The sequence below is a fragment of the Frieseomelitta varia genome, unplaced genomic scaffold (genome assembly GCF_011392965.1).
Source record: "Frieseomelitta varia isolate USP_RPSP 00005682 unplaced genomic scaffold, Fvar_1.2 scaffold_265, whole genome shotgun sequence".
Taxonomy (NCBI): Eukaryota; Metazoa; Arthropoda; class Insecta; order Hymenoptera; family Apidae; genus Frieseomelitta; species Frieseomelitta varia.
This window is the reverse complement of record NW_025109996.1, coordinates 201,455-228,299: the sequence shown is the minus strand read 5'-3', so window position 1 is coordinate 228,299 and position 26,845 is coordinate 201,455. Positions and strand designations below refer to the sequence as shown.

The 26,845-nt window shown below is 30.2% G+C and overlaps 1 protein-coding gene across 6 annotated transcripts in view; it reads right to left on the bottom strand.

The window, feature by feature from the left end:
* Positions 1 to 26,845, bottom strand: part of LOC122528853 — a 175,201-nt gene that overhangs the window by 1,843 nt on the left and 146,513 nt on the right. For all 6 annotated transcript variants that reach the window (XM_043654425.1, XM_043654427.1, XM_043654426.1 and 3 more), the window contains exons 3-9: positions 18,922 to 19,178; positions 12,072 to 12,135; positions 6,929 to 7,024; positions 3,114 to 3,214; positions 2,914 to 3,045; positions 2,640 to 2,813; positions 100 to 1,995 (exon numbers count right to left, since the gene is read on the bottom strand). In XM_043654425.1, coding sequence (XP_043510360.1) covers positions 100 to 1,995; positions 2,640 to 2,813; positions 2,914 to 3,045; positions 3,114 to 3,214; positions 6,929 to 7,024; positions 12,072 to 12,135; positions 18,922 to 19,178 — 2,720 coding nt within the window. The remainder of the gene's footprint in view (positions 1 to 99; positions 1,996 to 2,639; positions 2,814 to 2,913; positions 3,046 to 3,113; positions 3,215 to 6,928; positions 7,025 to 12,071; positions 12,136 to 18,921; positions 19,179 to 26,845) is intronic.

Genomic DNA, 26,845 nt, shown 5'->3' with positions numbered 1-26,845 from the left:
ATAATATTTATTGACTCAAATTTATTACTGTTTTTAAACAAATAATTTAAAATAAGTTAATTTTGGACGCTGAGAAAAAAACATATTAAAAAATTTTACCTGACTTCCCTTCCTAGATAAAGCAATTCCTTTTGTATCTTCCATCGCTCGGGGATCAACATTTTCCTTCATCTGCATATCCATACTTAGTTTGGCTACCTTCGAATTTCTTTCTTTTATTGGATCAGAGTCTCGCTTATTACTAGTAGAAACAATCTCGTTATTCATATCTCCTCTTCGCGAATCGCTACTACTATCGCTTGATGAGGACACGCTCTGAATAAAGGGCGGTGAGTCTGGTGGGCTACCAATAAAGAACACTTTATGTGTACTAAGTTCGGAGGACACTGGTATCGCGGTAAATCGTCTACCACCGGTATCAGTCGTTATTGTCTTAGTTTCTGGCACAGGAGTTGAGTATCTTCGTAATTCGGAGTTGGTACACTTTGGTTTTGTAGCAACGGTTATTGAACCACACTGTTCCGATTTGTTTAATAACGTTACCGTCGTAGTCCGTTGTTCCTCGCTTATCGACTTTTCACTCTCCAATTTCGTTTTCGAGATGGAAGTAACATCCAACTTGGATTCCTCTTCAATACTATGACCATCTTTATCGGAATGTGAACCAGTTAACGGCGCGTAGAAGATATGCGTAGAATCCGTTCCTTGAGCAGAAGTTGGTCGCTTATAACGATTTTTAAAGCTGAAATCTTCAATACGGATCGTTTGGACCGAATGACGTCGTGGATATTCGACAGCCGATATTGGTTCTGTTTTCTGCCTAAATGTTTCCGAAATTGCAGAAGCTCGTCTTTTATTTAGTATATCTATGTCTTTTGACAATTGAACGTTACTAGAGTCTATCTCCTTTGTTGGAGGAGTACCGCAACGGCCATCCGAGCACGATTTCTCTTTTACCGAACATGAGGAAGAAGCCGAGCTCTCTGTCTCTATTAAGATTTGTGAGTAACATTGCGACATCTCCGCGGTCGCGGATAGATACCTTGTTCTAACATAAGGTTGTAATGGAGGGAAAGTTTGTTGCCTCGTTAGCTGTTTTGTCTGCGTACTTGGCTTTTGAGCATCCGATTGTAATACCGTGCTTAACCTCGTTGCCTCAGTGCTATTGGTGATACTAGCTATGCTGGTTTCTGGCAGAAGACTTTCAGCACTGACTGGTCTCTCTCCTGTGTTATTGGCACTCGGGGAAAGTTCCGGTATACTGGTTTTGGACGACAGTAACGACAACGAACTTGGATCTAGAAAACTGGACTGATCGTCCAGTCTCCACAAAAGATTTCTCGATTTGCTCTGTTCACTCGGTAAACTTTCACGCCTAACGTTACTTCGTGGAAGAAGAGTTAAAGGTTTCGTGATACTCAATGGTACAGAATGGCGTCTTCCAACGTGTTCCAGGCCAACTCGCGCTGGTAGACTCTGCATTTTAGAGGATTGGACATACGCAGCTGGTATAAGCAAACTGATATTCTCCGTATCTTCTTCTGCAGTTGGATCGTCCACAGAACTGACCGCGTCTTCTATTTCGTCGAGTTCTGAGATCTCCGTTTCTGTTTCCTTCGCCGTTTCTTGGAGAATTAAAGTCTCCCATTTCTTCTGATTTGCTCGAAGGTGTTCCATTAACGATACACTAAGACCATCGCCCAAAAAACGATGCCATTCTTCGTACAGAGGCGATACGACGAATTTAAAGAATCCAGCCTGTATCTTTGGTATGCTAGTGGTATGCCGATCGCATAATGGTGTCACCGGAAGGTTCAGACGACGTTCGTAATCGCCTTGACGAAAGAATTCTTCGCATACTTTGTGCGACCACTTCTGCGAGATGTCCCAAGGTCTGCATGGGTTCGATATATCGGCGCATTTCAGGGCTATTTGTAGAATGAAATGTCGATCATCTGCGCGCCTCATTTCCAACAGGTTTTCGTCCAAGTAGTGCTAGAAAAGACATAAGATCTTTCTTTCTCTCTTTCTCGAAAGATTTTTTCAGTTTCTATGACGTACAATTTTGCATATTTGCATCTATGAGATAAGAGAAATATTAGATGTTAATACTGGGTTTTTAATATATTGTTTACATGTTACGGTATTCAAACTGTTTCTAATAAAAACAATACATTGCACGTTTGAAGATAATTTGCTGAATTGATAAAAATTGCTTTTGTTAATTTCCTGCATGACGAAAATAAAAATTCTGTTTCATTATTCTCAGATGCAAAATAATGTTTAGTAATAGTAGATTAAATGAAATTTCTTTTCGAAAGTTATTTTTTTAAAAACATTTTTTTATCGACGAACAGCAGAAATTTCAAGTATTTTTTTTTTTGCGAATGCGCTTTCAACAATATATAGCGTTTGTAATATAGAAACTAATTTTACGCACAATTCCCTTAAATTAAAAATTTTGTCATTTCTAATTAAATTATATTTGTCATTTCAGATTAAAAATTTTGTCATTTTTTCCCTTCTTCTTTTATTTTTATCCTTCGAATCACTTATACATGTGACACTACTTTTTGTCTATAGATAACAATTGCAACGTCCGCACGAGTTACGAATGTTAACAAGATTTTTCAGAATACCTTGAATCGAATGAGAAATTCTTGTTGTCTGGTAATATCTGTGGCTAAAATCAACGAGCTGATGTGCCGTTGAAGTTCTGGCCTCACATTCGCTGGTAACTGATCGGAAACTCCACTCTCCAGAAGGCATCCTATCGCTGATCTCCAATGATGATTCTCAAGAACTGACGTGTTCTGCAATCAATAAGCAAGTTGTTAACGATCGTTTCTCACGAGTTTCTCACTTCTACACACACAGCTCGTATCAGATGCGCCGAAAATTGCGTCGACTTACTTGATAAAGAGCAGCCAAATGATTGCTCGTGGCAACTAGAAATGGTTGATTGACGCCTGGATGATCCAGATCGTGCGTCACCGCGGCAATCAGCGATGCCATAATCTCCAAGTTGGTTAAGTGCGTCCTAATCTGTTTTACAACGTTGCACACTTCATTACACTTCATCCTCTCGGAGCTATAAAATCATATGTACTTACTTTTTCCTCTTGCAAGAAGCAATGCATCGCCTGAGTTACGTCGGTCGCGTGTATACTGTTGTGGTAAGGATTTGTGCTGTGATAACCCTCCTCGATGAAGGCTGAATGGGAAAACACCGAATATAATTAAATTCCTGTTTAATACCATGTGTTTTTAGATCTCGCGTGGCGAATAAAGATAAAGCTTAAACAATAGAAATGATAGTTTGGATAATACGATAATAAGAATAGTTTCTCGCGCGAGTTTGTTTAGATTTAATGTACAAGCGTAGAGACCAGACTTGTAAGAATTGTATCTAATACTATATTATTGTAAATTTTAAATTTTTATAATTAAATGAAAAGATTTTTTTGAAATATCACACATTATATAATATCAAGAATCCAGTATTATGATTATTTTTTGTATTATTCTTTATATTATTAATTCTTAAGCATATCCTGAAAGAAATCTGAATTTTATTATTATCATAATTTATTATTATCATAATGTAATAGGGAATTTTATAAATGCATTATATCACTGAAATAATTATACAAAATATTATATTAATAAAATGTCAAGTATTCCGAAAAATTACATGTTTGTGATAATGGCAAACTTAATTATTATATATTTTCGAGTCCAATTTCTGGAAATCTAATGTTTTCATATTTCACTTTAATGTTCTTTAATTACAAGAATAATGTAAACAAATTAATAATAAATAGTAACAGTAATAACATTTATATGTTGATAACAATAGTAATAACATTTTATCTATATAAATTTGAAAAAGTTGATCGTGAGATTTATCTTTTTCTAGTATTAAATGTTAATATTTTTCTGATACAAAATAGCAGGGCGTTGAACTAATAAAAATTAAACTTTTTTAAGCTTCAAAATTTCGTTCAAATATCGTTGCATTGGAAGATAAGAAATTAGAGGACAACATAACTATATTACATAACTATAACATTTCATAACTATATTTCTTACAATCTTATAAACATATTTGTCCAAGTTCATGTTTTTTTATTTTTTAAATAAATAAGAAATATTAAGCGAAAAAATTAATCAAGATACTAATTGTAAGTATAAGTAAACGAAATACATTTCCATTTCTATGAAATTTCATATATCAATAATTTACACTAATCACATTTTATTGATAGTCAACAATTAATTTCTTGTAACTAAATAATTTGTTGCAATCTTTCATTTAGAAATTTTAAAAATTTGACACGAAATTAATTTGTAATAAAAAGGACACAATAATATAACGAAATAAAATAATAAAAAGGATAAAAAAATTGAATATATTTTATTATAATGAGCATAAAAATTATATATATTTATTTTTAATTAATTTATATTAAGAAAGACCCGAAAACGTGATTAAATCATTTGATAAATAAATTTTCATTATGAAAGACATAAAATAAAAAACATAATATGAAATATCTCGGGGGTTATATGATACAATTAGAAATTCTGCGGAAACCAAAGAAAACAAATATGCAAAAACAAAAATGTATATAACAATTGAAATTTCATAACAATTTTAACACGAATAGAAATATAGAACTACCAAAATTATTCCACCAAATATTTTAAATTTTCTGAATTTTTGATTTCATAAAATAACTTCAACTTGTTATCAAGCAATGAAGACCGTCGATTTCCATTGTCCCTTCTAGCATGCGAATTTACCATAACTATTTTTACGTAGCCGAGTTTATTTTACTCAGCCGATTGCGAGGTTTTATATTCACACATCCTCTACCAATTTCTTTTTTATAGGTACAAATCCTGTTTGTATGGAAATCTTATACAGAATAAATAAATAAAAAACGTCGCGCATGGTCTATAAATACGAGAATACGTACAGCGCGGCGCGACGGGTAAAGAGGGCCGTTTCTCTTCACGAGACTCTCCCCTTTTGAATATTTAATGGTGACGAATAGCTTCCGACCTGTATTCCAAACGACGAAGTAAAAATTTCGTGCAGAAACACAGTGATGATCATTAATACGGGGCAAACGCGGAGTCTGCCCTTTGTGGAAACACAGTATCAAAGAAACAGACGTGATACGTCAGCGAAAGTCACACGGAGAGAAAGAAATCGTGGAAAACGGTTGTTCGAGTCTACAAATGCGTTGTGTAAATCTATGCCATATGCTGCGTGATATAATATCAGATTATGCGGATATGAAATCAATTTATATGCTGTGTTGTCATTATTTTATTCAATTGTTTACATGTATATTACTGTACTTGGGAAATATCTAGAAACGTCGCCTGATTTTTGATAATAACAGGGAAATGTCAATGAAATGTATAAAATAACGACAAATTAACAATGCATTAAATTAAAAGCAAACTCTAATAGAAGCTCTCATAAATTACAAATTTTAATTCTTTTTTCTTTAATATCTAACAGTATTAAATGTTACTGTTTTAATTATTTTTTTTATTACTTCAAACAATCTTTTCATCCGATTCACAAGTTAAGAACTGAGTAATTTATAAAAAAAGAAAATGTTCAATCATTTTACGACATGTAGGTACTAACTTATTTAATTGCAACAACAATGAGAAACAAAATCATCATCGATTTATAATTTTGTTATTGAATTGTGTTCCATCAAAATTAAGCAAATATTTGAATACCTTTGAATATCAGTGATTACATGATTTCTGTGAATGCGATAAATATTTCTTGAAAATCTGACTTCTCCAAAAGACATATTGATTTCAGCTCTCTTGATTTATTTATATTATGATTTGAAATTGGACATTGATTTGACTGTGTATTCTGTGAATAAAATCGGAAATTTACAGAACGTAGAATTAATTAATTTATAGGATTTAATTTATAAGGTTCGTTTGTCGATCATCGTTATAAAAATAACATAAAAGAATAAATAAGGCAAAGATTTCTAATTAGAGCTTAAAATTGTGTGGAATGATTGAATGTAATATGTAATGTATTGTTATTTAAAAATTGATATCTTTAGGACTATAATGATTTTTATTAATATTGATATGGAAAAAATATGTAACTATAACGTTGAAAAAATTTCTCTTTTTTGATAAAAAGATTTAGAAATATACAAGATGTCTTACATAAAATTCTCTGAAGCTATTTGAAATTTGCAGAATAAAAATTATGCAATTATGCAGAATAAAAAACAAAAACAAATGTTCCAAATAAAAAGTTAAATCTGACAATACACAAATTGTTGGAATGGTGAAAAATTAATATATTATTTCATTAAAAAGAAATAGGAAAGTCATTCCTAGATTCTAGGAAACTTATGTATCTCTACAACTTCTTATAAGTACCTCTACAATTTCTTATAAGTTGTACCTAAAATTTCAAGTTGATACAAACAACAGTTTCAAAGAAAATGACTCCTAACGTCCTGCTTAGAGAACAGATATTATATTTGTTGCATAGTAATAACAGGTACTGTACTGTTAGTCATTGATGTTTCATTGATGTTTCATTAGTAAAAAATGAAACATCAATGAATCATCTTCAAACTGACTTTATCGGTGCAAAACAAATTATCAATAAAATGTTTGTTCAAATAAAAATTCCGTGTTTCAAAATCATCTTCGAAAACTATTATACATTTTCATTGAAAAGAATTTCTCAAAATTACAAAACATTCGTTTAAAAACATTTTCAGAGGCATTCATCTTAATACGTCTTTAAACATTACTGTTTCTGTTTACATCAATATTTTAAACATTGTGATCATTCTCTTCAAATTATTTCTTTCAATAACATTAGTTACATTTACATCTTTAATTGTATATTCCTTACCAAATAATTTCCACACAGTTACCACGTCCAGGTTGAAGTGTTGTAGAAGCCCATACCAGTGAAAAAGGTGGACGCATAGTACCGGCAGCGAACGTCCTAAAAATCAAACGTAACGTGACACTCGACAAGCATGGAATTCAAGTCGAGGTACTCGAGATGTCGCCGAGTTAGAATAATAGTAAAATGAAACTACTATAGACCTTCAGAAAAATGTCAAATGATGAGAAGAAATGAAGGAAAGTTCCATAGTTATTATTTTTCATTTTATATAATACTCAATTTACTTATATATTCATATCATATTTAATTCTACGTGTAATTTGAATAATATTCTTTAAAATTCAAATAAACCCCCATTTTTTCTGACAAGAAAATTCCATAAATTGTTTATTTAATTTCAACAGAGCGATACATCGCTTTTGATTCGAACGATCGTGTTTATTTTGATTTTTATGAAATAAGGATATATTTCCAGCAAGTGTAAAGAAATAGCTAGAATATCAACAGCCATGAAATGAAATGAATCTAAAAGAGAAATTATTAATATACAGATATCAAATATATCGTATATAAAATGTATCTTTCTTTGTCTTTGATGTAAATGCACCTAAATAAATTACAGAACAAAAAGTCAAAATATTAGGTTGGTGAATACGAAATGTTGGAAGTATATTTCTTGGAAGTAGAGTCTTGGAAGTATATTTTGATAGATTGATAACATACAAAATTTTCTCCTCAATTAAAACAGAAGAAATTTATTACTTTCAGTATTAAGAAGATTTCTAATAAAAATATCAAACATTTATTAGAAGCATTAGGAATAATCAGAATATTCATTAAGATATTGATAATATCTAGCATTTTGGCAAGTTCTTCAAAACATTCTCCATTTGATTTAGAGAATTTTGTAATGTACCTATATTATATAAATTATAAATAAAAGAATTTATTATTATAAATAAGAGAAATAACTATAAATAAAAAAAAACTATAATGAATTCATTGAAAAAACTTTTGAACTTTATAATTTATCTTTTTTATAAATCTGGAATAATGGAACTAGTTTGTTTCTAGGGAGGCGCATCAAATCACTATGGAAGTTACTTTGATTAAATATATGTAATTACATTATAGGTGGTATTTTAAAGAAAATGCACGAAACTACTACGAATAAAATTTCTTAATTACTAAAAAAATATATTTTGTATTATATGCATCAACAAGGATTTATATGTGAAAAGGTCAACTATTATATTAAAGTTAGACCAATCGAAGCTGCCACTTTCTCATAAATGAATGCTTCAATCTGGAGCTAAATAAATCAAACTGCACGTTATAATATTCGCGGAAATTCTCGAGAATTTTGGAACTTGAAAAGGTGAAATACCTCTCAAGCAGAAATTCCGCTTTCGTTTAAATACCATTCCTCTTTGCGTGTTTGCACGAATTTTTGGTATTGGAGTGATAAATCGGTTAGTTATTATCTAAAAGCAAAGATTTTTTTCGAGAAGTTTTACTCCTTTTTTCCATTCTTAAGTATTGTTTTTCATACGTGACGGTGAACATTGAGTTCCGTTGAAAAATTCAATTTTTCGGCATGCACCGACGTTGAATTATGTACATATTCGCAGTTATTTACTGCGGTTTCTTAGCTGTTTATTTTCATGATACATTTGCATTATATAAACTTACTAACTTTGTTGTTCTTATAGTAGCGTATAGTAGCGGTCAGAAGTTTAAGACGACAGCCTTTTTGATAGGCGATATTTTAAACTGTTATAATTTCGTGAAGAAAAAATGTAGTTATTGACGTTGATATTTGGACACATAAATATTTCAAAAATATTAAAAAAAAAATCACATAACAATAATCCTGAGCTCATTTTAAAGCTTAAAATTTCTACTTAAAAAATATATCATTCAGTTTATTAGCTGGGAAAATAAAGATGCCTTTTTTTTCGAAAATGCTATAAATTTTTGTAGTGTGTAAAAACATTGATAGACTGTTTTCATGATTTGAAGTCTCTTTACAACGACTCCCTAGATTTTACGATTTTTTTTTCTTTTGATATTTTATTGAACTTTGAATATTAGAGTTAAACGATGAAAATTTTAAAAATTTCATCCATTTCGTCTTTGGTGTTTAAAATTCAATAAAATGGGAGACTTTAATCTTTAAGATTATGGTAGACTTACAAAAAAATTTTTTTCTTGGAGAGAACGTTTGAATTTTTGTAGTTTTCGAGAAGAAAAATTTTTTTCATTTTCCCGTCCACTACATGATCTAAAAACATCTTTAAAAAGAACGAACACGGCACAAAGACTAGGCCATTTTCATTTTAAAATCAGTTCAGCTAGATTAGCGTATGTCTTTTTCCTTTCAGGAGGTTATAACAGTTTAAAATATCATTTGTCAAAATATTTATTACCTACTAACTGTCTTAAGTTTTTGGCTACTACTGCATAGTTTCAAATTTAGAAAATCACTCTTTTTTTTTATATTATTACTCAAATAAGAATTCATTATTTTCATTAACAATGTATTCACTGTTTTCTGTTTGTTTTGCATTTTGATAAAATGAAGTTTCTAAATAAGTACTTTATTTTTCGCTGTTATATTTTAAGTAATATAAAAGCTTAAAAATTACATTATTCGAGAAACATTAAATACATGTCGGTTTCAGTGGACAAATATATAAATAATATAGTTTTTGAATACATTGCAATTGAAGAGAAATATTATGAGTTCGTAAAAGAATTTTTTTGTTATTATACAGATTCTTTTCATTGTACTATTAATATTTCAATACTATTTCTATAATCATTGAATAGTTTAAAAAATTTAAAAATACACAGAATGAATTTTTTGATAAACGGTCAAAAACTTTAAAACACCAGGATAAATAAGTTATTTATCTAATAAAATAGTACATGTATCAGATCTTAAATCTTTCAGTTTATCTTATGAATTGTTAAAGAATTATATTATTAAAGAATTAATATAACCTCATATCTTTTTAAATAATAAAATTGTAATTGTTATTTCATTAATATAAATACAGAATTTATATAATATAAAAGATACTTGTAACATTTTTCTGAAAATTTTATATTAGATAACCAGAAAAGTTCTTGCCGATTTTTATTGATTATTATTCTATTTTTCTATAAAAAGCTTTTAGAAGTGGGAAAAGCATTTATCGTGAGAAGTTAAAAAGAGAAAAATTACCGAAAAAACAGTTAGCATTGGTAACGGGAAGAAAATTTTGTTTCTTCAGGACAATCATGATTCACGTGACAAAGATTGCTCATGACAAAATAGTGGAACTTGAATGGGAGATTATGTCCCAGCCACCTCTCACCAACAATTTTTCACTTGTTTCTGAGTTTGGATAACTATAATGCTGGGCCCACACTGGATTTAACTGCTCGCATTCAACGAAAAAAGAATTCATACTTCTTGTGACGAAGAGCATGCAAGCAACTTGCCACCAGTTCCAGGCTTGTTCGCTTTCGGGCAGTTTGTTGTAGATCTTGCCTGCGTATATACGAAAATTGCGACCACATATACGTTTTGAGTTTACAAATAGACTTTTTTTTGATGTATCGCTTAACGAACGCTGCTTGCTATGTTGCAAACGAGCTCGCTGTAACCTGATCGCAGTTTGCTAACAGCAGTGCAACAAGCACTTCAATAATGAAAGTGATCTGAAAGAAGTGTCAAGATTTTTCCGCGGTGAAGCAAAAGATTTTTAATAAAAACGGCATTACACAAGTTATTAAATCGTTGAGAGAAAGTATTATAAAATGTGAAGGTTTATATTTTGATGAATAAATTCGTTTTAAAACAAGAATATGTTTAATTTTTCGCATGAACAAAAACGGCAAAAACATCTGGATACCTGATATTCTGTATTATATTTTCTCAATTTTATTTAAATTTATATAATTTATAAATTTAATGATAATAACTTTCAAACGCTGAAAATAATTAATTTAAGTAGTTAGTATTTTAAATGTTAAAATTTTCATTATATCGTTTGGTATAATTGTGAAGTGAAAATTTTTTTCTCATGAATTTTACGTTTGTAAAAATGATAATAACAGTGTACTTGCAATTTAAAACTATTTCTTTCGTTTGAATTCATGTAAGAGACAGATATCACTTTCAGGAAAGGTTGCCTTTAAAAGATATTGTACAACATTAATGGAGTAGAAATAAAATGTATCAAACCGATTTTTTCATAAAATACATAATACAGCGCAAAAATATTCAGTACGTGGGTAAGATAAATATTCTCTTATGTAAAGTAAAGTATTGAGAAAAGATTACGTGCAAAATTCCCCGTAACAATCCGATAGAACAAATAGCCTTGATATTTAAATTATGATATAAATAAAAAAATTGAAAGTTTTTCTAAACATAATTATTAAATTTTATTTTTACTACAGAATATGAATATAAATATAGATTTTATTTTGATATTAAATTAGAGCGAGGTATTAAACATTTAATAATATAAAATACAAATATATAAAAATTTTGTGTTATTGTAATGTGAGCTTCTTAAATAAATAAATGATTTGTTGGCGATAGAAATACTAGAACATAAAAAGAAAATCAGAAACAATGTGTATTATTTTATTATTTTCTTCCATTCCTACTGGGTAATGCATATTAAATTTTAATTAGTTGAAATTGATTTATATTAGTTTTTATTGATTTAAACTCGTTGATATTCTGCAAACATTCTATCTTAACTATGTCAATATAAACGCGAATCCTTTAAATAATTAATATAGTGTAGTTTTCATTGTCAGATAAAATATATTTTTGGATCTATTATTTGTTAAATCATCTTTAATCGTTATTGTTCGTGATATCGTCTCAAAAATTCAATTAAAACATACTCCAATTTTTATAAAGCATAAAGTATATTAATGATTCAAAAGATCTGATAAAATATTTTGTTGGAATGGAAATATTCTTAACTAATTTACTGCTTGATTTGATTTGGAATTCAATCTTTTAATCAGTTTTCATTTATTTTCAGATTATTTATACATTCACGACATCGAGTTTTAACGAGTTGCAGTGGAATTAAACTATTTTTCTTTTCTCTTCTTTTTTTTAATTGCTTACCTCCCGTCACTGTTTCCAGCGTGAAAGCGTTAAATCTCCAATTTCCAGCCTTTTGTAACACACACTGCAACAAATCATCAATAACACAATAGATTAGCAGCGAAATATAAACAGTTGTAGCTAAAAAGTATTGAAATGTGTTTCTGAACATAATGTCACTATAATGAAACAAATCTGTCCATTTATGATAAATCATTTAAAAGTTGGAGAGGTTGGAAAGGTTTGGTTCTATTAGTCAATTTCCTTTGTGCAAATAGGACAACTTTATAGTAGGAATACTTTAAGTAAATTTGAAGTATTATTTGAAATATTATGTTAGGAACTTTTGAATGAGCACGAAAGTGTTTAACAATGTTTGTTACATAATTTTTTTGCGTTTGTTTCTTTTGTTTTAGGGGGCTAATAATTAATTGATTCAGAAGCGAATGAATTACATGTGCAGTTGCTAAATTTTATATCTTTTTGTTATACATATTCACAAAGTTACAATTAAATTCATAAATTATAAATTTAGCTACAAGTTTGGACAATATAATATTCAAATTACTACATATAAAAATATGCTAGATATAAAATTTAAATTAAGTAATATAAATAAATACTAAATATAAAATTTTGTGTCAAGGTTAAGCAAATTGTAATTAATAATAAAGAATAAGTAAAATTCTACTTTCAGAAGAATGTAGGCTATTTTTATTTTCAAATGATATTTAGAATTCAAGAATACATTGAATTGATACTAGAAAATATGAATAAATGAATTCATCTTAATGTATAATTGATATCATTATAAATTTGTTATAATGTCCAGTTTTTTAAAGACGTGAGTTTAAATTAATAAGAAATTCATTTTACTTAAAATCTAAGGAGTCTAAATGGATTTGAGATGTATAAGGTCTCTGTCTTCTTCTACTTTAAAAGATGGAACAAGTTGAAACTTCGATGGATATACTGCTAAATGTACCTTTATGCCATTAAGCACAAGATGAAATATTGATTCTCTGATAGTATGTAGAACGGGTCATATATCTATTAAATTATAATAGAAAAACTATTCATTCAAATGTAATTACATATAACTTATTCTTATAATTAATAAAATTATTAATTATAAAAATCAAATATAATTATTATCCTTTGTTTTTAATTAATAAATTAAATGAACAAAATTATATATTTGAAATTTCAATATTTCAAATATTAAGAAACAGAGATATTGAAAAATATTAATTACGTTTTGTAAATTTCTGATAATTCTACACGAATATTACATAATATAGAATTTCATCATAGTATGTTATATATTGAACCAATAATAACGAAAAATTGTCGATGATTTAATTTCGTTAAGTGATAGAACTTTTTTAAAAAATTATATAACGATCCTTTATATAACTTGGTCTCACTTAAAGTGTAAAGCTTCTACTTTGATAATCTAAGCTTGGTTTTTTTCAAAGATGATTTTATATCATATAGCGGATAGGAATGTGAAGATATTATCTTCTCGAAAATTATAAAAATTCAAACGTCTGTAAAAACAAAAAATTTTTTTTTTAAATCCATTATGATCTTGAAGATTACAAATCTCCTCTTTACAATGATTTCTTAAAACTTGTACGATTTTTTAAATCGTTTTATAAACTTTGAACATTAGTTAAATGACAAAATGTTTGGATTCCTTGGATTTTTATCATTTCATTCTACTATTTGAAGTTTGATAGAATAGCAAAAAAAAAAAAAGTATAGTAAGTAAGTTCTTTTAATGTTTTTAAGTTTGAATTTTTACAATTTTCGAGAAAATAATATTTTCATTTTCTCATCCGCTATATCATCATTAAAAAAACGAATTCACGACTGTTGAAATAAAAGCTTTACATTTTAAAATGAGATTAAGTGGATTATATAATTTTTTTTTTTTATAACTTTACATCAGCTTAAATTATCGACAATTTTTCATTATTATTTGTTCAATTATGTTCTTTATTGTATATATATTTTTCCATGCGAAGAACAATAAAGAGAGAAAATAGAAATATTCAAAAAGTAAGTATTTCGATTTAGAAATATTCAAAAAGTAATCATTTCCATTAGCTGTAGTACATGTATGTATATATATATTATATACATCATTGCCTCGAAGGCATAATGATTAGGAAGAATGATGCAAAATTGAAACATTTTAATGAAAATAAAAAAATGCCTTGTAAAAATAACACAACTGAAAACATATGTACCATTGTCTTTCCTTTCTCTTTATTAAATTATAAATTATGATTAAGTAAAATATTTTTCTTACTTTTTGAAAATGTTACCTTTTTTTTGCAATATTATTATTATTTTTCTAACACAGTAATATTTTCTTTTTCCCTATCGAACGTGGACACCAATAAACCGAGTAAATCTTCTAAGCAGAATTAATGATTTTCATCCAGTGTGATGATCAGTCCTGACCGACAGTAATGTCGTATTAGCATTTAACCGGTTAAATTGCACAAAGGTTCTGGTCATTCGACCGTTATCATCGGTTTTCCGCTTCAGTTACATAACAGTTTCAGTTCCTTAATTACTTCGGATTTTATCGATCCGATTAGCTGGGCCGATTTTAATTAACCAGTTTTTATTTCAATCTAATAAGTTGTGCAAAATTTATTTCAATCGAATGAGTTGTGTAAAATTTAAGAAATAGGATCTCATTGTTTATCAAAATAAATTCAAGTAAAGAGAAGCTCAGTAAGAAAGTGGACAAATGCTTTCTTTCTAAAACAACATAATATAACATACTACTTATGTAGTAGACTGTTTAATGATTTTCTAAATCTTTATAAGTACATACTACAATAATAACGTATTTTAGATCATACGGAGTTTTATTAATAAACTGTGGATTTTTATGGATTTTTACTGGAAATTAATTAACATGGAACTTAAATAGAAGATCATTTCTTCTACATAGAATTATAATCAATACTCTTCTTTGGATATTTTATATATTTTTGCATATTACGTGTATTATATATATTTTCGTATCTTCAAATTTTCCACAAGTGCATAAAAACTTATTTATTAGATTTTAATTTTGTCCACTCAAATGAAAGATGGTGTCTGTTGTACTATTTTCTTTTTGAGTATCTTAAATTGAGATGAATTCGAAGCTAAGTTTTAAATTTTCGAAACTCGAACCCGAAACATTCTAAGATTTGAAAACTCGAAACTCTTAAAACTTGAAGCACCAATTTTAGGAATTTTTTGTTTTAAGAACTGGAGTTAACAGCTATATAAATTAAACAAAATATCACAATTAAAAAAAAATATAACAACATACAAAAACATCTAATTTACATTTTTGTTTAAGAACATTGACATCCGAATCTTTCTGGATCTTTTTCATCGACTATGATGCCGAATGTTCTGAAAATACTTTTTCAGAGTATATACCGTCGTACATTATCACGGTGATATAACCATCGATTTTTTATTCATTGATTTTATTCTTTTTCTTAGTTAAATTTTGAGAGCTCCGAATCACAAAAAAGATATGAGGTTTCGAATTAGATTAGATTGATTTTATATTTGAGCGGTATTTAATTATGAAAAATAACGAGAAAATAAACAGATAATACTTGTTTAGTTATAATACTTGTTAAATTAGTTTAGTAAGTCTACTGAAACAAAAAGAATCATTCTAGATTTGAGATTTTGATGAGCAATGAAAATTTTGAGAAGAGTTGATTGGCTGATCGCGAAGTGTTTCAGTTTCAAGTTCACGAGACGTCGAAAATCAGTGTCTTATATTTCCAAACCACGAAAAATCATCAACTTTTCTTAAAAAGAATCATTTTCAGGAAATTGAAAATCTATGAGTTTTACTTAAAATAATATATTACATCTTTCTATCTTTTCCCAAAAAAATTGAGATGAAAAACTCGAAAGAAAACTAATAACGTTGAAAATTTCATATCGCTTCGTAAGAAGAATTATGAATCTTGAAATCCTCGATATTCACATCAATATTGTGAAAAATTGTATCTCTAAGACAGTTTAAAACAGTATCTCAAAAGAAAATGTCTCTTTTTTGGTTGTATAATTTTTTTGAACGTGACGTTTCTTCCTCTACTGACATCAATTTTCAGAATGTCTTAAATTTAGAAACTTGAAATGTTGTAACGTCTCGCGAGCAATGCTCGTTTATAAGGAAATTCGAAGATCCCGAGATTCGAATATTTGAAAAGTTTAAGATTCGGGATGTTGAAAATCAAAAGATTAAAAAATTCATCAATTTAAGAGCGGAAAGATTTAGAAGCATAAGAATTAAGAAATTAAAAAATTTCATCGACCTCGTTGTCATCGATAATTGTCTACTTAGTTTTTGAGTCAAAATTAGTCAAAATTACTAGTTATTGAGTCAAAATTTAGTCAAAATTACACATCAGATGTAGTTTATTATCAAGGTAATAATTAGTAATTTAATACTGGTATAACGTGTATCAATTCGAGATTAACGATAATAATTTATGGATCAGCTTTGAACAAGTTTGATCAAAGATAATAATATGCGTAATTACATTAAATTGCAAATATTAACCAGTAAATTTAAAAGCAGTTAATAATACGAAACACCCAAGTCTAGATTGACATGTCGCAAGCTCAAAGAACAATTAGAAAAGAAATTCTAATTTCTTTTTCCTTCATTATGATTTACCTTTGACAATTCTAAATTTTTAATCCGATATTAAGAACGCTACGTATCACTAATCGACAATTTTTTATCTGCGTAGTTTTGTAAGAACCATAATTCATATAACACTTAATACTATTTTTTTCAATATTCCTTCTCTCTTTAAATTTATATCATTTTTTATGCATTTTTAACTAATTTCGCCTAATAACGTGAAAATAAAGTTATTAATATTAAAGTTCTAAAGTTATTAAAATTAAAAAATATTGAAATAATACACTTACTGACAAAAAGCAGACTGTTCTGTTAATAATGTAAGAAGAAAAATGTACTTTTACAACACTACATTTTTTCTATATACCATGAATTTGCTGTTGACCAACACAGACAATATTGAATCTATGCAAATACTGACAATGAGCTAGCAACAGTCCACATAAAAGTGGACTGTGAATAAGTTAGTCATAAGGGCAAGATCCAATAATTGGTCACCTATGCTCCTTCCCCTTCCACTTGACAATGATAACCAAATGTATATAAGGACATGTTTTAGAGACATTTGACAGCATAAAACATTCTAAATCATTATAGAGACACTCTGTATCATTAAGAGCATAAAACATTCTAAATCATTATAAAGACACTCTGTATCATTAGGAGCATAAAACATTCTAAATCATTATGGAGACACTCTGTATCACTAGGAGCATAAAACATTCTAAATCATTATGGAGACACTCTGTATCATTAGGAGCATAAAACATTCTAAATCATTATGGAGACACTCTGTATCATTAAGAGCATAAAACATTCTAAATAATTATAGAGACACTCTGTATCATTAGGAGCATAAAACATTCTAAATAATTATAGAGACACTCTGTATCATTAGGAGCATAAAACATTCTAAATCATTATAGAGACACTCTGTATCATTAGGAGCATAAAACATTCTAAATCATTATAGAGACACTCTGTATCACTAGGAGCATAAAACATTCTAAATCATTATAGAGACACTCTGTATCATTAGGAGCATAAAACATTCTAAATCATTATAGAGACACTCTGTATCATTAAGAGCATAAAACATTCTAAATCATAATAGAGACACTCTGTATCATTAAGAGCATAAAACATTCTAAATCATTATAAAGACACTCTGTATCATTAAAAGCATCAAACATTCTAAATCATTCTACATCATATTCAAGAGCATTAAACATTGTAAATCATTCGATATCATTCTATTTCATACACGACCACGACTGTAAGGGAATAAACTCTTCTAAATTGTAAGCGTATTGACTCCATTAAACGGAATCCAACATTGCAGCGACAATTTATAACGATACAAATAAATAGAATTCTAAATCGGTTTTTATTCGTTAATACAAATGAAAGAAATTGTGAAAAATAATGAATAATAATTGAATAAATGGTCACTTCAACGATCCCAAGTATTCTTCTAAAAGTGGTATTCTTGTCATGGCACGAAATATTAATCAAGTCAATCTCCAGACATAAATTCAATGAAACTTGATGGAAAAAATTAAAAATCTATAGTCTGATGTATCGACTCAGTTTTATTTTAGTGATTAGATCTTCAATGCACCTGTTGGATTTGTCTATGGCAGCCCATGAGGATATCGCTATTCATATCAGTTGTTTATTCACCTGTATACACTGAATAAGTTAATTAAATCAACGCCTCGCAAATGTCATGCAGTTATGAGAATCTACCATTAGAACTTTGTAAAAATTATAAATATTTATTATATTGTTTTTATTAAGAACGATCATCATTAATATCATTATATATCATCGTATGCGATGTGTCTCTTAACTTTGGTTACAAAGATTTCGACTTTTTTGACTTTTATTTCAATATTAATTGCGAGTTTTATAAAAGTAGATTCCAACAAATACTCTGTTACATATTCTGTTACTGTATGGTATAAGTATCACGTTCTCACACTATATAACTCTTGTTTCCACTTTACGTACATCTCTGAAATAAAGAATAGCTTTCTGAGATATATTTACATTCAGATTTTAATTTTTGTCAGTAAGTGTCACCCGTATCTTACGTTCGATACGATTCTGAGGAAAATAGGTTCATTTTTACGTAGGAGATATGTATAAAGTTTATATTCCCGGAGATCAATGGCTTACCTGAACCAGGCCATGGAAAATATCGTCCAGTATACCAGGTTCTTCGGTTAAGGATCTTGTGGTAAGCCTCTTACGGCGTCTCTTGTGCATCGTTAGGAATCGACCGGTGGGCCTGGGCCTGGAACGACCGATATCCAAACTCTCAAGCAGGATTCGGTCTATTTCCGACATGCGTCTGAATGCCGCGTCTGTCTTCGCTTCATTGCGAACTTCCGCTAAAGTTGCCGATACGCCGGATGTTGGCAATGCAGCGCTTTCTGTAAAGCAATTCGAAGAAAATTGTCACGATTATCGAGAAACGAGGGGATGCAACTTTAACGTGTTAACGTTTAACCGCTTGCGCTGGCAACTGATTGCGGACCATAACGAGTGACTAAACCGTATACAATAATTCGTCGCTTTTTATTTTTGAACTCGTCGGTATGATAGATCACTGGATAGAAATGATTGAGAATAAATTTATTATTTGTTTTGCCTATTTTGTTTTACTTAAATATACTTAAAACTGAGAAAATATGGCAATTTTGGGACAAAAAATTCTCGACGTTCGTGGCACGTCGTCTTCCAGCGCAAGAGGTTAAATAACGATAAATAACGTTTGAAAGTAATGTTAACGTTTATCAATGAAAATGATTTCTTTTATAATTAAATTACAATTGTGAGGTCTATTTTTTTTTTTAAATTATACGCATTTTCGTACCAGAAACTGCTATTATGTTTAAATTTCTAAAGATCAATGACTAAAATAAAGACAAAACGACGTTTTTATGAAATTGATGGAGCGGGATATAGATTTGAGATCTTTTATAGTTATAATTAAAAATGAATTAGTATACAACATATACAATATACTATATAATTTAATTTAATATAAATATAATTGACAAAATGAACAGAAATACTTCTTTTCATTGACAATCTTACACATTATCTCTGCATAATTTTCTAATTCGAATTCATTTCAAGATTACGATGCCATAACTCGTTTTGATAATAATAAAAAACAGACGTTAAAATGCAAAAAAAAAATTGATATTTAGTAAGCTTGGGATGAATTTTTTATTATCACTAGACACACGATTTTACCAATTATTTTTCAAAATTTTCCAATAAAACGGAAAATAATTTGTACGTCCAAATGCGAAATCCTGTAAAATGTTGTAACGCGTTAATAGTGATTCGCGAAATTCAAAGTTATTGACCTTTTATTAAAAAATAAAGAATCGCCAATAATATTTTAAGAGGTAGTAGGTATTAGAATAACACACGACAAATAATATTTCAGATACGATTCTACAATTATTTGTCACTTGGCTTGAATAAGAAAAGTAAGAAAAATGGAGAAATGAATTTCGCAAGAGTTAAAAGATGTATAAAAGCTTCGGACAAACGCGGACAGTTACCTGATTACTTTCAAGAAATAAACAAAATCTAGTTTCAAACACAGATGTTATGTAATTATGGAAAATGTTCGAAATGAGCTATAAGAAAGAATGAATATATATACATACATGTATATATTGGTACACAATATACACTCGCTCAAAATTTTGCAGAACCATTTTTTTTTTTAGATGAAATAAATTTGTAACTAAATAAATATATATAATAATATAATGTATAATAATAAATTAATAATTAAATTAATAATTAAATTAATAATTAAATAAATATATATAAATTAATAATTAAATTAATAATTAAATAAATATATATAAATTAATAATTAAATTAATAACTAGATAAATATATATAAATTAATAATTAAATTAATAATTAAATAAATATATATAATAATATAATATAAATAAATATAATTTTCTCTGAGAGATATGAATATTACAATTTTATTCAAGAATTTCATTTTTAATGTATTTAATGCTTTGTCGATACTACAATTTCAATACTTTGAAATATTATATTTTAAATTTTCTCGAGTGGGTATGTATGTACATATTTACTTTATGAAAGTTGCTTGCAGATTATTTGCAAATTTTATTCATTACAAAACTTCTATTAATGTAAATTCACAGTTTTGTGAATACAGATAAAGAAATGATATTTAAATGTAATTTTCATTTTAAGTACAAAGTGGTGTACAAGTCGAAAAAGAATTTCTATAAATAATAATAATTTAGAAAATATTTAACTTAAAGTTTATTTTGTGGTGCAACAGTAAAATTTAATTTATAGAGATTATTTTTAGCTATTTTGAAATATATGAAAGATTATCTTAAGTACCCCCCCTCCCCTCCCCAATTTTCAATTTCACAAAATTAGGTTCAACAGAACGTTTTCGATTTGATGTTCCAGGATTTTTTCTCAATACTTTCTTCAATACATGTGTTCGGTCTTACTATTAAACTGAGATGCGAAAAATAAATTCTTCGAGCCAAGGATAAAAACTTTCAAATTCATTATTTCCTCCACGGCAAGCATTTTCCTTGACCGTCCTTATTTTTTATCTTATTGTTGTAGTCATACCTGACTCCCAATTCTAAGGCTTGGCAAGTTTCTTTATCGCAACTTTTCACGCATCCTAGGACCATTAGAAAGTTTAAATATTATTTTCTGGGACCGATCTCGCTCAAACACATCTATATGATCAACCCAGAAAGAAAATTCGGTAGCCGTTCACCCTCACCTGTAGAAATCCAAAAAAATCCTGACATTGAAGCATTGGGAACAACTGGCCCAAATAAAATCAATAGACCTTGACTTATTCCTAAGAATTTCCTTAATCCAAAAACACTACACAAGGTGAACAAACAACTTAGACAGAGTAAAAACCACCATTTATCCTGTAATAGTAAAAGAGTTGGAAAATGATGACGCATAAAAAATCACTAAAATTCACTTTATGGAACGTAACTGGCGTTAAAAACAAAACCATCGAACTAGAAAAATTCCTCAGTGACCATTACACGGATATAGCAATCATCACAGAAACCTGGCTAACATCCACTGACAAGTTCAAACTCATCAACTCTGATATACATCGAAGAGACGGACTAACCCAAACCTAACTCCCTACTACTGCCCACAAGCAGAGGAGGGGTACTCATAGCAATCCACAAGGACATCCCAGTCGAAGACATACCGCAACCAACTTCACACAACATAGAATTTATAGCAATAAAACTCAAAAACATTCTCGCACTGACGGTCGGCGCCACGTACGCCTCGCCAAAAATGAAAATAAGCCAAGCCGATCTCGAAAGTATCATTCCTCTCCAACGTTCGGGACGCTTCATTATCGGAGGCGACTTCAATGCGAAACACCGCAATAATATAAGCAGAAACGCTAACGGAACAGCGATCAAGAACCACTCGGATCTCAGAGATTACCAGGTTATACATAGCCCAACACACATAAACAATCCAATAGTACACCAACCAACATAGACATTTTCATATCGAATGCATCATACTTCTGCACCTGCCGAACCATAGATGATCTATCATCCAACCATCTACCGGTAGAGCTTTCTCTCCAAGAACTACAGAACAGCAAGAAGGACAAAGACGACAGTACACACTGACTGGAAAGCATAAAATCTAAATTCCAATCTAGCGAACGAAACGCACATAGACGCTGAAATCAAATCCCTCACTCAACACATACAGAAAGCATACTGAAAAGCAACTAGGACCCACAACGCAGGCCTAACCGATCCGCTCTGTCAAGATACAATTAAATAAATAGAAACAAAATGAGAAGGAAGTATCAAAGAACTGGAAATCCGATCTTCAAACTGCAAAGAAACATCCTCACAAACGAAATTCGAAAAAAATAACCCACATGGCAACAAAACAGCACATGGCAACAAAAACCTACAAAATCACCAGTGGCTCAAAAACTAAAATACCTGTTCTACAAGACACAGCCCCAAACTCCATTTTGTACACCGATAAAGAAAAATCGGAAGGCTTAGCCAAAAACTTCCAAAACATACACAGGCAAGCATACAATCAATATTCCACTCGAACAAGATATTCAGCACAGACTAATTCTCATTCAAACAACCCATCCATCCTCAAATAATCACCCACACTGCAATCCTAAAATGATTAAAAATATAATTAAAGACCTTCCAAACAACAAAAAACTCGACAAGATAATGGCTATCACGCTCAAAAAACTACCGATCAAACCAATAGTACAGTTATATTATATCTATAAAGCATGCTTCCAACTTGCCTATTTTTCAAAGACTTGGAATATGGCCAAGGTAATTCCTATTCCAAAACCAAAGAAACCCGCAACAAACATTACAAGCTACTTACAGCTTCCTGGATATACTAGGCAAGACCCTAGAAAAGATCATCCAATGTCATCTTCTGGAATTCATAACCAATAGCACAACATAATAATCCCGCAGAAATTCGGCTATCGACAAAACCACTTAGCCATACATCAATTACAGCGAGTCACCGAACACATCATCATGGAGAAAAACAAAAAAAGAATAAGCCAACTTCGACTCTCTAACAATCAAGCTATATGAAAACAAAAATCCCCTCCACACTTATAAATATAATAACCAGTTATCTACACGATAGGAAATTCTGTGTCTCCATCAACGGAACCAAATCAACCTGTAAAAAAGTCATACCCAGGGTTCTATTTTAGGCCTTCTCCTTTTCACTTTACATCAACGATATTCCCACGACCAAAAACAGACACACAGCCATATTCGCCGATGACATCGCAATCTACGCCTCATCATGGAGCCTCACAAAAGCCACCGAACACATACAAAACCATATTAACTTACTCTAAAAGTACTTCAAAGACTGGAAACTACAGCTCAACCGCGCAAAAACCCAAGCAATCATGTTCACCACCAAGAAAAATCTTGTATCAAAATCAATCAAAATAGCAGACCAAGCTATACTCTGGACTACCACAGCCAAGTATCTGGGAGTCATCTTAGACACAAAAATTACATGGGCTCCCCACATACCCAGCTCTTCATCAGCTTTATCCCCTTATTGCGAAAAACAACGGATTAGAAACGAATGTCAAGATCAACATATACAAAACGTGCATCAGACTACTTATCTGGCCGGCAGCCGCATAGGCACATACAAGCAAGATTCAAAGGATGCAAAACAAATTCTTATATACGTATAATCCTAAACCAGTCCATATGATACACCGATAAGAATATTACATGATATCGCGAACATACCGACCATTCAGGATTTCATTCGTAACTCTCTTACAATCATAACCATACAAACCCCCTCATCAGTAACATAGGAAAATACAAAGTCACTAACAGCTCCTTAAAAATCAGGACAAGACTCCCTAAACACGCTATCTCACAGAGTTAACAAAGCACTAATACAAGATCACCAAATTAAGCAGGTTTCTTGAAAATTTTTTTCTGCAACACACACCCACACGAATCACAAAAAGAGAAAGAAACCAACAAGCTAAACAGAAATAACAAAGTAAATACTTTAAATGCAGGTATAGGGACACGGTATCCCAGGAACTGTAGTAAAAACAAATTACAGAGAAAAAGAAAAAAAGAATTCGGTAGTTTACAATAATCCACCAAAGTAGGCAGAAGTCTCCTCATAGCACTCCTACGTGCAACTCACTCAAATCTTACTATCCTACCAATTCAATCTCTCTCTTACATGATTCTACATTCCTTACTCATATAATTCAAGTTCGTCAGATTATCAAATCATACAAATTAGAATCCTACCAATCCAACACTAAACAAAACCTTTCTTTGAATCAGCTGACTTTCATTAACGTTGAGAGCAGCAAACCACCGATCTAATCAACGTTTCTAATACGTGGATCGGATCGACACGCTACAACATGAATATTTACATTTTTTTTTTTTTTTTTATATGGGATTTGGAGTCGCATCGACTACGAGGTCTTTAGCGACGTGCTGGAATTTTTTCTTTATATCTGGTCTAGTAGTTGGGTCTCCTTTAGATAACTGATAACAATTATCTAAAGGAGATGTTGTTTCTGGCAGGTTAGAGCGGTGTTTTGGTTTAATCCGTATTTACTTCTTAGGTTCCGCTATTTTCTGCATTCATGTAGCAAGTGTTGAGTGATGATTTGTTGGTTGCAGGTGTTGCAGAAATGTGGTTCTGTTTTGCTTAGGAGGTATTCGTGTGTGATCTTGGAGTGTCCGATTCGAAGTCTTCATTTTCATTATTTCTCATGCTTTTATTTTCTTACTTTATGTTACATCGTTCTGAAATTCTTGCACTATAGTTTCAAGTTACTTCATTTAACGCTAGAATTATCAAAGTGGTTAAAATGATGAACTTTGTATATTTTTATACAACGGTGTATCTTTAGGGAGTTGAACGATTTCTCGTTAGATACATAAATAAAAATTTATACTCTTTATTTATTTTTTATCAAAAATCTTCTGATAATTTATCGTATTCTGATTTCTCTGAAACATCTGAGATAGGGGGTTAATTATTCTGAATACAATACATTTCTGAAACATCTTAAAGACTCCTTAAACTTTCTTTTTTTTTTTTTTTTAATGGAAGAGCATAATTTTTCATCACTTGACACAGCTATCGTTGAATTTAACTATATTTACTTGAAATTTTTTTTTTTTAAATGGGGATTTAGCATCGCATCGACTACGTGGTCTTTAGCGACGTGTCAAAATTGACTCTTTATAACTGGTCTAGTAGTTGGGTTTCCTTTAGGTAGTTGATAACATTTTTTTGTTGTTTCTGGCAGGTTAGAGCGGTGTTTTGGTTTAATCCATATTTACTTCTTATGCTTCGGTATTTTCTGCATTCATGTANCCTGGTCATAGCTATCCTTTCTTTTCTGCTTAGATTGTTATTTGGTATTTTTTGATAGAAATGGTGTGCTATGTCATGTATTTTGGTTCTATTTTATTATTTGTCGTAGTCCAAATCTGTTCCATTCTTCTCTTTCCGCTTTGGTTTCGTTGAAGCTAATAGGTCTTGGTGTGGTATTGGGATGTTGGCTTCGTTTGTTCGGTCTGTTGTTGCTTCTTTGGCTAAGGAGTCGGCTTTTTCGTTTCCTTCAATTCCTTGGTGTGACGGGATCCAGGTGATTATTATTTGTTTATGGTCGTTCGAGTAAGTTCGGTGTATGTTTCCTGAACCATTTGTACGACTTCGTGCTTTTTGGTGGTACTGATGTTTGTTATCGCGTTTATCGAAGTCAAGGAATCTGTGTAGATTACCGCTGATTTCTATTTGTTTTCTTGTACCGTAGTGCTTCTAGTAGAGCATATGTTTCAGCGGTCAGGATGGATGTGTGGTTGGAGAGCCATTGTTTTTTAGTGGTGCTTTCTGTGACTATTGCGAATCAGATTCCGTGTTTGGTTTTGGCGTCTGTGTAGATCTTGTGGTAATTCTTCATAGGTGTTGTTTAATTTCTGAAAATCCTGTTTGTGTTCTTTTTTTTCATTTTTCATGTTGTTTTTTTTCATTTTTTTTGTGATTAGCCAGGTGTTTGTTTTTGGTGTTTTTTAATGTCCATGGGGCTATTTTTCCGTGGTTGCGTTCAATAATTGGTGTTGAAGTAATTTCTCTTGTATTGGAATATTCTTTTAGTCTTGTGCAGAATGGTGCCGGGAGTCTTGAATTTCTGTTGCGTTGGTTTGTTAATCTGTCGGCAAAAGTAGTGTTGTATGCTGGGTTATTTGGTGTTGATGTTATTTTTATTGTGTATCTTAAGCTGAGTAGTTTTGTTCTCTGTTCTTTGGCTTCAAATAGTATGTCGGCTATTGGGCTTGTGCGGTAGCTTCCTGTGGCTAGTAGTCTAAGTACCGTGTTTTGGATGGGTTCGATTATTTTCATTATGTTAGGGAATATTTACATTGTTTCAGACAAAATTTGGTCTTCCCGATTTTGGATTACATCTTACTTCTGGATTTCATCTTAT